Source organism: Mus caroli, chromosome 6, assembly GCF_900094665.2.
Source record: "Mus caroli chromosome 6, CAROLI_EIJ_v1.1, whole genome shotgun sequence".
Lineage (NCBI taxonomy): Eukaryota > Metazoa > Chordata > Mammalia > Rodentia > Muridae > Mus > Mus caroli.
Window position 1 is genome coordinate 83,148,409 of NC_034575.1, and position 13,223 is coordinate 83,161,631.

General features: G+C 42.0%; 1 protein-coding gene across 2 annotated transcripts in view; it reads left to right on the top strand.

Annotated features, from left to right (window-relative positions):
* The window catches only part of Gfpt1 (glutamine--fructose-6-phosphate transaminase 1), a 45,482-nt gene that overhangs the window by 5,947 nt on the left and 26,312 nt on the right, over positions 1–13,223 (top strand). Inside the window, exons 2-9 of one of the 2 annotated variants that reach the window (XM_029478737.1) lie at positions 1,679–1,786; positions 4,498–4,605; positions 5,348–5,473; positions 6,872–6,930; positions 8,567–8,701; positions 10,351–10,412; positions 11,528–11,607; positions 11,778–11,831. In XM_029478737.1, the coding sequence (XP_029334597.1) occupies positions 1,679–1,786; positions 4,498–4,605; positions 5,348–5,473; positions 6,872–6,930; positions 8,567–8,701; positions 10,351–10,412; positions 11,528–11,607; positions 11,778–11,831 (732 nt within the window). The remainder of the gene's footprint in view (positions 1–1,678; positions 1,787–4,497; positions 4,606–5,347; positions 5,474–6,871; positions 6,931–8,566; positions 8,702–10,350; positions 10,413–11,527; positions 11,608–11,777; positions 11,832–13,223) is intronic. The other variant, XM_021165076.1, reaches the window with a different exon arrangement.

Below are 13,223 nucleotides of genomic sequence, written 5' to 3' on the forward strand. Positions count from 1 at the left end.
GTGCACACCTGCACTCACATCACACCTCAGACTGGGGCTGTGCACACCTGCACTCACATCACACCTCAGACTGGGGCTGTGCACACCTGCACTCATATCACACCTCAGACTAACAAGAAGACTTTTCCACTTGTGATAGCAATTCCAGTAGTGGGTGTTTGAAATGCCAAAGAGAGTTTCAACTCCAGTTTATTACAACACTTTCCAATACAAAATACAAACCGTGCCTTTCATTGGATGAATGGATAAGGAACGTGTGTGTTTGTACAACGGATACAACTCAGTCTAAAACAGTGAAGCCCTGTCATTTGTAGAAATATAGGTAAAGAATTTCAGGACATTGTGCTGAGTGAAATCAACCAGACCCAGAATGGCAAATACACTTTCTAACGTATGTATGAAAATCAGTATTACCCTTGTAGAAGTATGGAATAGGGAAGGGGGCAGGGGAAGAGGGACTTTAGGGATGCAGAAGGTACTAATACCTACCAGGAGNCACACCCTAAAGACAGCTGATTCTCCCTCAGCAGCCACCAGTTGTCCACATCTCTTCAGTTAGGAGTGAGGGTTCATGAACCCTTTTCCTTTCTATGTTAGAACAGGCAACCACAGTTATTGTGAGTTGATCAGTGCAGAGGTCCCATGTAGTGACAGTTTTGGAATTTTGTTTCCTTAAAGTACAGAACTATTAGAATGTGTTTCCATTTTAGTTCCAGGTGTGGGGATATGGGGCTACAGCAACTGACCATAATTTGCCTCAAGCGCTAGCTGAGGCATGGTTTTGTCAGCTGCAGATAGTTTCTGTGATTGTGTGACATTTGGAACTCTGGGAACTTTTCAGAGTGTCTAGAGGTGGCGGTGGTAGTTGCTGGTGATTAGGAAGGTTGCTTGTGGTAGCTGTGGTCAAACAAGAAGCAAAAGGAAAGACATTAGGTTCAGGGATTTCCCTAATTCCTCTTTCCCCTCCATCGTTGTTTCTATCTAGTGTTAGGGGGTGAACCCAGGGGGCAAAGGGGGAGAAAAAGAAGAACTGTCAAAGTAGCAAAGACACNGTTTTCTCTGGTTCTCCCCTACCTCTGGCTTCTCCAGTCTGTGCTCGTCCACAATGGTACCTGAACCTGATTCAAATCATTTTGAGGCAGTTATGTATTTAGGTCAGATTTTTTATTATTATTAAATTATTACATTGGGTTGTTGTTGAATGATAGAGCCCTTGACTCAAATGTGGTCTTCAGGTCTGGAAAAAAAGTAAATTGTGAGGTTTTGTTTTTAACACAAAATTTATCACTAAACACTATTTATAGTAGAAGTATTCAGTTATTTTAGCTCTATAGTTGTAGGAACTATTTTGTGGCTTAAAATACTAGAAAATGTATATATGTAATGTAATAGTATATAGCCCACAAATTTGCTTTTTAAAAAATAAATTTCACTTGACAAAATGGCAGTTAAGGAAATAGTTAGCTTTATAAGTTTTGTTGGAAACAACTAAATACTTATTTTGACGTATTTTTGTTAATCTTTTATGTTTATATAAACTTCCCTTTTGAAAAAGTTAAATGGACTTTAAATAATTTATTTCTTTTTAAAAAGTGGAATCTAGCTTTATATTTTTGCATAGCCTAAACATAATTGTGTAAGGTTTGATTCATCAGAGTGTCCATTAAATTTTTTGCAGGTATATTTGCTTATTTAAATTACCATGTTCCTCGAACAAGACGAGAAATCTTGGAGACACTAATCAAAGGCCTTCAGAGACTGGAATACAGAGGATATGATTCTGCTGGTATTTCCTTTAAATTATATTATGGGGTTTGGATTGATTCTTGAATCTAAATAGTATTTTTATTAATTTTAGGAGACTTACTTTGTGTTTGCTTTGTTTTGTAAATGCAAGTCTTAAGAATTTTTAATTTTGGTCATGTCTAAAGGGTTTGTGAATGTATTTCAGCAGTATTATCNTTTATGTGGATATTGCTTCTCAGTGATTTCCTTTAGGAATAACGTTACTCCAGGGCTTGGGGAGGCGATTAGTATACATGAAGCCTTGGGTTCATCCCTAGCACCATGCAAGCTGGGTTTGGTGGCTCAGGCCTGTGATCTCAGCACTGAGGAGGTAGAGCCAGGAAGGTAAGTTCAAGGTCATCCTTGGACAAGCTAAGGTTGAGGCCAGCCTGGGCTGTAGGAGTCTTTATCTTTAAAACCAAACAAACATTAACTATAAAACCATAAATTATGCCGGGCATGGTGGTGCACGCCTTTAATTCCAGCACTCGGGAGGCAGAGACAGGTGGATCTCTGAGTTCGAGGCCAGCCTGGTCTACAAAGTGAGTTCCAGGANAGTCAGGGCTATGCAGAGAAACCCTGTCTCAACCAAAAAAAACCCAAAAACCAAAAAACAAAAATCCCNCCCATAAACTATGGGACATTTTTGTGGGACAACTTGTAGAACATGGTAAAAGGTCTCTTTCTAATTGTATGTCTGCACCATGACTACAGGCGCTGGAGCTACATGTGGTTGTGAGCAGCTTGACATGGGTCCAGCAACTAGCCTCAGGTTCCTGCACACACGCTCTTCACCTCTCAGCCATCTCTCCAGCCCGGCCTGTAAACTCATTTTTCTTTTTGTGCTGGAGATTGGCAGAGTCTGTCTGACTCTGGCTCCTTGTGTTGGGCCCACCAGAAGCTNACTTTCANTGGTTCCTAGCGACTCATGNGCCTCGGCAAAGAGTTACATTCATAGCTCTGTGATTCACTACAGCAGAAGAATCCAGGGTGAAATCAGGAAAGGGAGCAGGTGTGGNATGAAGTCTGCAGGAAAGCAGGCAGCAGCTTCCAAGAAGCCTGCTCTACCAGGATGCACTTCATGGTCCTAGCAGCAGGTTGTGATAGCACACAGGAATGTTTTCTACNAGGTAAACTCCAGATGACTCAGAGCCAGACACACACACACAGCAGCAGTCCATCCAGAGGAACACACTGTTCATGAACGTAGGCACGGGAGCCTTTCAGGGGCTTGGAATCCTCCTGAAATCTAAGATCCCACAGGGATATCCTGTCAGTTTCTCATTCCTGTTTTGGTAGGTATGGGAATGGAAGCCAAGGTTGCACATGCAAGGGGTGCTGGACAGTCCCCAGCCCTGTTTCTTTGGTGTTTCAGTTCTCCGTTTTTGGCTTTCCTAACATAGCAGCTTCTCCTGGGTGATGATGAGGTTTGCTGTCAGCCTTGGAGGCTTAACTTTTCTTTTGTCTGTTGCTTAAATAGGAATGTTCTGTAAGATTTCTTTTTCATTTTTTATTATTTATTTGAGCTTAGGTCTTGTTGTATAGCTCGGGTAGACATTTTCTTCCTAGTGCTGAGATGACTGGCATGAACCCCCGTTTCACCCACGGAGGTTGTTTGCTTAGCTCACTTGTCTTTGTATTTTCATGGTGAGATGACTTCATCACCTCTACATTGTGATTTACAGTCCATGTATTTTGTTTGCGTAAAGTTTTTGAGACAGTTTTTGTAGACCCTGCTGGTCTCAGACTTACCATCCTCCTGCCTCAGTCTTTGAAGTGCTAGGACTTCAGGTATGTGCTATCACACTTGACTTGCATATCTAATTGGTATGAGCAAGTTGCAGACCTGGGTTTCCAGCTGCCTTCTAGAAATACCTTCCCGGGTAGACCACAGTGCAGTGCACTTTGCTGGTTCATAGCTGAACTGAATTTACTGTGGTCCTCACTGCAGACCTCATTCTGTTCTGCATTCTGTCCATCAGCAATCGTGCCACACTTCCTTGAACCCTGGAGGGAACCTCGGCTGCTGCCTTCTCACGTCCCATCGGGCCCTTCTGTGCCTCTCGCTTGTCTGTGCAAATCAGGCCTTCTACATTTTTGCTTTGTTTCAGCTGTAATGTCCTCTTTCTCCCTCACCAACCCATCCTCTCCTCTCTGCCATTTCAGAGCATTTGCTAGCTGTTCTTGCCACGTTACTTTTGTTGGAAATGACCTTCACGGTCTAAGAAAGCTTTTCAAGTTCTTAGTAACTTAAGTCTCAGAAGATGCCTTCCTGACGGTGCCTACTCCTTCCGAGGCGAGCACCCCACTTTGCACGTCTCTGCTATGCCTATGGCACTTTAATCTCGATTTATGTAGCAGTTGCTTGTCCAAGTAATCATTTGATCATCATTATTCTTCCTCTGTCTGTTGTCTCTGAAGACTGTTAGACAGGGATTGAGTGCTCCGCACCTCTTTCCTGACCTTCCTTCTCAGGCCCTCTCTTCTGATGCTGAGTTTGAACACAAGGCCCTGCGCATGCTAAATAAGCTCTTCACTGCTCAGCTACGTTCCCAGCTGTCACTTAACACATAGTAGGTTTTCAGAAAATTCACTTGGTAAATGAATTAGATGAATGTATAATTTACCTAAATTATTATTACCTTTTACTCATATTGGTATTGTTAGCCAGTTTCTAAGTCTTGCTTTTCTACCTGCCTCTTGCTAATTTAGGTGTGGGACTTGANGGAGGCAATGACAAAGACTGGGAAGCCAACGCCTGCAAAATCCAGCTCATTAAGAAGAAAGGAAAAGTTAAGGCACTGGATGAAGAAGTTCACAGTAATGTGCTTAGTTTGCTTCTTTCCCACTCTCCCCCTTTTGGACACAGTTGAGGAAGACTTAAAGGTTGAAGAGAAGGAAGGAAGGAAAGTAATTTTCTTACTGCTTGGGTTTAAATTGTTCCTGAGCTTCAAAACACGATCATAGCAATTAGAAAAGAAATTGGGTTCAGCGGGTTTGGAGCAAGCGCATACCTCACAGTGCAGAGGCTTCAGGAGCCCCTCCTGAGGATGGCTCTGGCATAGGAGGCCTGCTCATGTGTCTCCACTTGGCACGACTTTTACTTTGCTTGATAATGNCCCCAAACGCAAGATGCTGATGCTGGCTTGCCGACCTGCCAGAGAAGCCAGAAGGGGCTTCTTGTGAAGGGGGAGGGCGAGCNTTCTTACTTAAAATGGAAGGACGGAAAATCAAATGCTCACTTTGTTAAGAGGTAAGGTAAGGGTGGATCTGCCATCTAAAATTGAGAAGCAAAAACAAATTGGTGCTAGTTCTGCTGTTGTGTCTCCAGCTGAAGAAGCTGTGGCCACAGGCCACAGTGTGTGGTTTATTCAAATGGAAACAGTGACAGCGTAGGAAATCCTGCTATGTGCAGAGCTCAGTGCCATTGGAGTTTCAGGTGTCCACTGAGTATCTTGAAACACAAACCTTGTGGATAAGGGGGGCTGGTATAGTTTTCTTTAATAGAATTTATATCTACAGCATTATCAAATACTGGAGTCTTAAACTTTATCTCCTACAGAACAACAAGATATGGACTTGGATATAGAATTTGATGTGCATCTTGGAATAGCTCATACCCGTTGGGCGACACATGGAGAACCCAATCCTGTCAATAGTCACCCCCAGCGCTCTGATAAAAATAATGGTATGAGTAGATTGTGTGTGCTTTGAACTGATTTTAGTGGGCAGTATGGGGAGGGGAATCCAGGTGCTTATGTTGTTACTTTAATTTGCTGTTCATCTGGAAATTTCAAAACATATTCAGACAGTGTACAGAACTTAACCCCATCCCTAGGTTATTTTGGAATTCCAATAATAAAAATTGGTAACTCTACAATATGTCAGTCTTTTTATCTCTTTTTTTCTTGCAATTTAGTGTGTTATTTGTAAGTTCCCTGTTGGTTTTGTATTACTAGTTACATCTACTCCTGTTATATTTGTTTGTTTAAAGCAGTCTTACTCTGACTGACTAGCCTTTGCCTTGTACCGAAGAGGGCTTAGTCTAGGAGGTCAGGCCTGTTAGGGCCACAGAACCATGGTAGTTAGTAATAGTTATTCTCTGTTGTTGTGACAGGGTCTCACTGTGTAGCCCTGGCTGGCCTGGAACTCACTATGTAAACCAAGCTGGTCTTCAGCTCATAGAAATCCTCCTGCCTCTACCTTCTGAGTGCTGTTAAAGGTATGTGTCATCATACCCAGTCATAATTATTCTTTCAATATATGAATTTAAAGTATATTGTCATGACTACATGTAATACTGTGAACTCTTGGTAATCTATTTTTAACATTTTTTCAGTCATCATTTAATAAAAATAGATGAAATTGATCTCTCAGGATTATATTTATTTGCTCTTGGAATGCTACTTTGACATTTTCATGTGACATTCCAGGAATGATCTGGACCTTCCCCAAATCAATTTATAGACGCTGGTAAATATGTAGGCATTAGTTCCCAAGCTTTATTTAGTGTCACTGGGATTGTTGTAGTTGGAAAGGACTTACGTTTAAACTCAACCAAAGAATAAATAGAGACCCGAGTGTCCAAGTAGAGTAGTGTTCTGCCAGTGAGGAGACAGGCACAGGAGACTTGCTCCTTTCATCCCCCAGTGCGAGGGTAGTAGCTTAGTGGGGCAGAAGTCAGAACTGGTGTGTTGGCTCATGTACATGCTCACTAACGCTGTGTGCATCNGCTCAGAAGCAGTGCTGGGGAGCGCCTGCTGACCCCGAGGAGACCACTAGCAGATTACTTACTTTTTCCCTGAGAAGAATCTATTTATAGATTTGTATAGGTGTGCTGGGTGACAGAGATGACAGGATGACCACTAGGTCAAAGCTGGCCTGGGCTACATAGTAAAACCTTGTCTCAAGAAAGGAGGGCTGGGAGAGTGCTTGCCTCGAATTGAGGGGTCCTGGGTTCAAACCCCAGGGCAACCACTAAGACAACAACTGGAGGGGAAACACAACGGGAAGCCTACACGTAATGATAGCTCTTCATAGCATTTACCAGACCCTAATATTCGGTCAATACGTTTATCTCCTCTAGAATTCATTGTTATTCATAATGGAATCATCACCAACTACAAAGACTTGAAAAAGTTTCTGGTAAGTGAGGTGACTCTGGAAGACACCGTCTTCTGCGAGTCGGGAGGTAGTTTGTTGGGGTGTGCAGCGTTATGTAGACATGTTCAAGTAATTCCCATTATGATCTCCAGGCTGTGGCGTTTCATTGTATTTCTCTGCTGACAGTGGAACAGTATTGATTTCTCTCTCTCTCTTTTTTTTTTTTTTTTTTTTTTGGTTTTTCGAGACAGGGTTTCTCTGTATAGCCCTGGCTGTCCTGGAACTCACTTTGTAGACCAGGCTGGCCTCGAACTCAGAAATCCGCCTGCCTCTGCCTCCCGAGTGCTGAGATTAAAGGTGTGCACCTCCACGCCCGGCTTTGATTTCTCTTTTTGTAATAATTTATTTTATTTTTATTTTATGTGCATTGGTGTCCTGCCTAAATGCATGTGTGTGTGAGGGTGTCAGAAATTGGGGTTACAGACTGTTGTGAGCTGCCATGTGGTTGCTGGGAATCGAATCCNAGTCCTCTGGAAGAACAGTTAGTGCTCCCAAGTGCTCAGCCATCTCTCCAACCCCACAGTTCTGATTTCTTACATGGCATTTTGAGGACAAGCTTTATTCTGTAGTGTGACAGGGCCATCTCAGTGTCGTCTGTTGAGTTTCTGCAGTGATGAGAACTCTCTGTATCTAGCACTGTGGGAGCTGTGCCTATAGGACNGCTGAACTGCTCTGACAGAGAAACTGGGTTTTAAGTTTTAGTGTAAATAACCATGCATAACTAATGGCTCTTCATTGGACAGTTGAGGAGCACCAAATAACTGTTGCTCATGAAATTAGTATTTTGAATATTATATATCCTACTATATTTTCATTACAGTTTAATTCATATGCGGCAAATCTAAGTTAAGCCTTTTGAGTTGTATTCAATAATGTTATTTTGAATTCTCTACAATCAGATTTTAATTTTGATTAAAAATAATTTTAATTATTTTATTAACTATATTAATTGGTTCATATTTATTAAATTTGCCATTATAAATTAATTTTTAGGTAATTTTAATTTAAATTTTGGGTAGAATAAATTCAGTATGACATCCAAAAAAGTTAGTAACTAGTAAGATCTTTGGGGTTGATGAGGTGACTCCGTGGGTAAAGCGGTTGCCAGGGGACAGCAGTAAGTTTGTTCTCTGAAACCCACAGAAAGCTGGACAGCTAAAGCTGATGATGCCTCGTGGTGGTCCTCTAACCCTCAAGCACACACCACGGCGACACATTTAGCCTGTACTCACAGACCTACACACGCATATATGTGTGCACACAATTAGAAAGGCATTTGGTTTTTGAGAAAAAAAAAAATCCTACAAAATATTTGCTGCCTGGGGGCTGGAGAGCTGGCCCAGTGGTTTAGAATACATATTGCTCTTCAGAAGACTAGATTCCCATCACCCACAGGATGAAAAACAACTGTCTGCAACTCTACTTTCAGGGGATCTGATGCCTTCTGAGCTGAGGGCACCAGTCATATTCATGCACAGACATACATAAATGCATAAAATAGAATGAAAAAAGATAATGTTTTTTTTTTAAAGTGAATAGAAAGGGACCATTAAATTAAAAAAATAGTTAACATTGTATATATTTAAGTGTGACTTTTTTCCCTTTTCTCTCCTTGCAGGAAAGCAAAGGCTATGACTTTGAATCTGAAACGGACACAGAAACCATTGCCAAGCTCGTCAAGTACATGTATGACAACTGGGAGAGCCAGGACGTCAGTTTTACCACCTTGGTGGAGAGAGTTATCCAACAATTGGTATTAAACCATACCATAACACCACATAAAGATTCTTGTGTCAGGACTAGCTGAGGAGATAACTCATCAGGAAAGCACTCGCAATGCAAGTGTGAGGACCGGAGTTCAGGTCCCCAGCACCCACATAAGTGCTGGGTGGCTNTGGTGGCCTCTTTGCAGTTCCAGCTCCCAGGAGGTGGTGGGCCTGGATTTTGCATCGAGCTGTCTGGTTGGCTACATTAGTGAGGCAGCAAATTGTGGGTTCAAGTGAGAGACCCTACCTTGGTATGTACGGCACAGAGCAGTGGAAGGAGACAGCTAGCTCAAACATCTGGCTTCTACCCATACTCACACATGTACCTGCACACCCCCATTTATAACCACAACCATGTGTTCCCACACACATACTAATAAATGTGCCTAGCACACTCAAACATGCAAGAAAAAGTAATTATGCTAATATTAATTTCAAGTAGCTTTCTTAAAATGTTTAATGAACAGGAACTATGCTGTTTTTTTTTTTTAACTCATAGGAGTCTAACATTAGACAGCTATATTTGTGAGATATTTTATTGTCAACGTGTGTGTGTGTGTGTGTGTGTGTGTGTGTGTGTGTGTGAGTGTGAGTGAAGGCAGGAGACTGGCATTGGGTATCTTAAAACTGTTGTTGCTTATCTTTCATGTACAAGGAGGCGGAACTCATGCTGTGTGGGTAGCATTTTTCCAACAGAGCCATCTCCCCAGCCCTGTGCTGGTCTCCTGAGTGCTTTTTTAGGCTTTTATTACCCATTCCCAGACGCACATAGACACACACATGTGCGCACACACAATTCAATGCAGAGAATTTTGTAAAACTGTTTTTTGACTTAGTAACTTGCTTTCCCTGGATTTACCATTCTATTTATTTTACAGTAGCTATATCCTAACTATTTCACTGTAGTTAGAGGGTAAAAAGTAAGTAAGTGTTAGTGACAAAATAGCTCAGTAGACAAATTGCTGTGCAAGGCTGACAACCTGAGCTTGCTCTCCAGAATTCACAGAGGAGAGAACCAACTCCAGAACCATTGTCCTCTAACATCTACATGTATGTTGGTTTTTCTTTTTTGTTGGTATGTGGGTGTGTATAGGGTGGGTGGTGCTCCAGTGTGCCTACATGCGTGAACCTGTGTACACACGTGCAGAGGCGGGTGTTAACAGGGAGCCATCTCTCCACCTCATTTTAATAACTACGGTTGTGTATAGTTGTCAAGTCCAAACTGAGGGTGNAGGATGGAGGTAGTGGTAGTGGGTGTGANGGGTTTTGGATGTGGAGCTTGACTCTGTTGGCTCTTCCTTCCTGAACAGACAAGTAGTCTGACACAGATGTGTCTGTTGAGAAACATGCTAGGCACACAGGTGACTTTCCAGGTGCTCCGCTTTTTCATTGAGTATTGGAACGGAAGCTTGGTGATAAGGGTTTGCTCACATCAGAGCTCAGGAGTCAGTGTCTACCTAAGATGCGGGCTTGGATATTAGGGAGATCTTGCTGCGGCATCTAAAATGGAGACTTGTTAAAAACTAATTCAAAAGAGCACAAGCGTGAACAGAAGTGTCTGAGCAGAATGCTGTATGTCTGAAATGTTTTGTTTGAGAATTGCTAACGAGAATACTGACNCTTCTTTCCCCCATAGGAAGGCGCCTTTGCTCTTGTGTTTAAAAGTGTCCATTTTCCCGGGCAAGCAGTTGGCACAAGGTACAATAGGTTTTCTTTTAAGGACTAACACTGACATGCNTGTTGAAACATTCAGGTTACAGGGTACTTCTCAGTAACCTGTGGGTGGCCCTTCACCGTTTCCGTGGAGGTCTATTTTTATTCACTGTTCCTTCTCTCTTTAACAGAGTCTCTTAGGAAAGAGAACACATTTTGGCATTGTGATTTGTCTTTGGTGAGCACGGTGGCTCTTTATGAATTTGGATATGGAATATTTTTAAATTTCATACCCAAAGCATTAACTTTCTCCATATTTTTTGGAAATGTGTGTCAGACAGATTCCGAAGGAATTGTAGAACCACTGGTTTTGCTAGGATATTTAGAAATGATCATGAAATTCTTAGGGCAGTAAGAACATTTAAGATCTGGGGGGCTGGAGAGATAGCTCAGAGGTTAATAGCACTGGCTGCCCTTCCAGAGGTCCTGAGTTCAAATCCCAGCAACCACACGCGGGCTCAAAACCATCTATAATGAGATCTGGTGCCCTCTTCTGGCCTGCAGTCATACATGCAAGCAGAGCACTATACATAATAAATAAATAAATCTTAAAAAAAAAAGGAAGAAGAACCTGAGTGGTTTTTCAGGCTTTTATTACACATTCCCAGACGATCTGAAAGCAGAAGGCCATCTTTAATCGGAAGCAGGATGTCGAAGGATGTGTTGGTGTCTGTGCACAATGAAAAGTTCTTCACATTAAAAGAACAGTTTAAAATATAGTGTTAGAAGATATGAGTTAGCGGAGTGGGTCAGATAGGAAATATTTGAGTGTGTTGGGACACATGGCCTCCCTGCCAGCACTCAGAGCCACTGTCAGGCTTGAATGAAAGCAGCCACAGAGGAAGGGCTTCACTGTCTCAGTGAGATTTTAATGCAATTGTAATTTGCCAATTGAAAATTGTTTATTAGAAGTAGGCAGGTGTGGCCTGGGGACTCAGTTTTCTAATGTAGTTATTTTATAGTTCAATTCAGAGGGAAAATTAAATCACTTGAAGAGCATTAAATTTCAAATTAAAATGAATTTTGAATTCATACTTAAAATGTGTATTGTTAGTGCATTATTTATGGAGAAGGTTTGATTCTGACTCATTGCGTTTCAGGCGAGGTAGCCCTCTCTTGATTGGTGTGCGGAGTGAACATAAGCTTTCTACAGATCACATTCCGATTCTGTACAGAACAGGTAAGTTGTAAGTTCGGTGCGGGAGCTCTGAGACCCTGCTCCATATGCTGCAGTGAATGTTCTCTGGTGGATCTGTGTGTACTGTGCAGACAATTACATAGTTCTGTCTGGACAGAGAAAGCTTGTTGTGAACACTGACGAGAGAATTTTTCTCTGTTGTACATCCTTAGCTAGGACTCAGATTGGATCCCAGTGCACATGGTGGGGATCACAGGCAGAACGAGGTGGGAATGCACTGCATGGATGGAAGGATTTCTCCTGCTTCCTTCATTTACTAATTCTTTGTTTTTGAAATAAACTGAAGCTCTAAACTGCGCTTACTTTATGGGGATGTTTTGGCACTTTTCTAATTTGCAGGATACATCTTGTCTGTTTGCTTTTGCCGTTTCCAAAGTTACATTATTTAATAACTGTTTTGCAAAATGGGAGGTTTGAGGAATATTTCAAATAAAGGCTTTTTTTTTCTCCTTACTGTTTTAAAATGATATAGATGCATGCTTAGATTGGGAAAGGAACAGTGAAGTATGCAGCCATTTCCTGAGACTTAGCCTCACTCTTGACTGAACTAGATTTAAATGGTCTTTATTTAGTACGTGACATTTTACTGTTATATTTACATTGATATTATGATTGATTTTATTTAATTTGGAGCCATACTTTATTTTTTATGTTTGAGGGTTTATCATTATTTATTGGTCCTGGGGTGGCATTCAAAACCAGAGCCATATATATGCTAGGGAAGTATTCTACCGCTGGCCTGTATCCCCAGCTCCCAGCCCTCAGCCCCTAGGCTGGTTGGTTTTTTTTTTTAAGATTATTTTTAATTTTTATTTATTTTTATTATATATAGGCATGTGTGTCTGCATGTGGGTGTGTGGATGAGAGTGAAGGTACCTTGGGAGGCCAGAGGCATCAGATCCCCTGGGGATGGAGTCATAGGTGTTTCTGAGCTGCCTGATCCGGGTTCAGGGAACNGAACCTTGGTCTTCTGAAAGAACAGGAAATCCTCTTAGCCATCTCTGTAGTACCAGGTTCTTTACTTCTTTCTGTTTTTTGAGAGGAGGTTGAAACAGGATCTTGTATAGCCTGCACTAACTCACATACTCTATGTAGCCTAGGTTAACCTTTAGCTCATAGCTTTGACTGTGCCTCCCGAGTGCTGCAGTGTGCTCCCACACCTGGTCTGCTTTTATGCAGACCCTGAACCATTTTAGTGACTTACACACAGAGAGAACAACAGTGTACCTTTTGTTTGTTTACTAACTGCTGAGGGCTTTCCATGTGAAAGGTAGGGGAATGCTGGCTTCAGAGAAGTGAAACCTTAACGATTAATATGTAGTTTTTGGTTTGTAGAATAACGGTTACCAAAAGAATGCCGAGCCTGCTCATCTTTGGATGGCTCTGGGTTTTGTGTTGTACTTGTTTCTTTAANCAGCCTTTTGTGCCTGACAGTGCTCCTTTNTCCGCTGTCTCACTTCTCTCCCACTGTTCCCAAAAAAAGACCAGTCCCACAGTGAGAGCCGAGTCTGAGTCCACAGCTCCAGGCTCCTGCATCCGCACTGCCTCTGTTCCACGAGTGCCATCTTATAGGCTGTGTTAGGCTGGGCGGTGGTGGC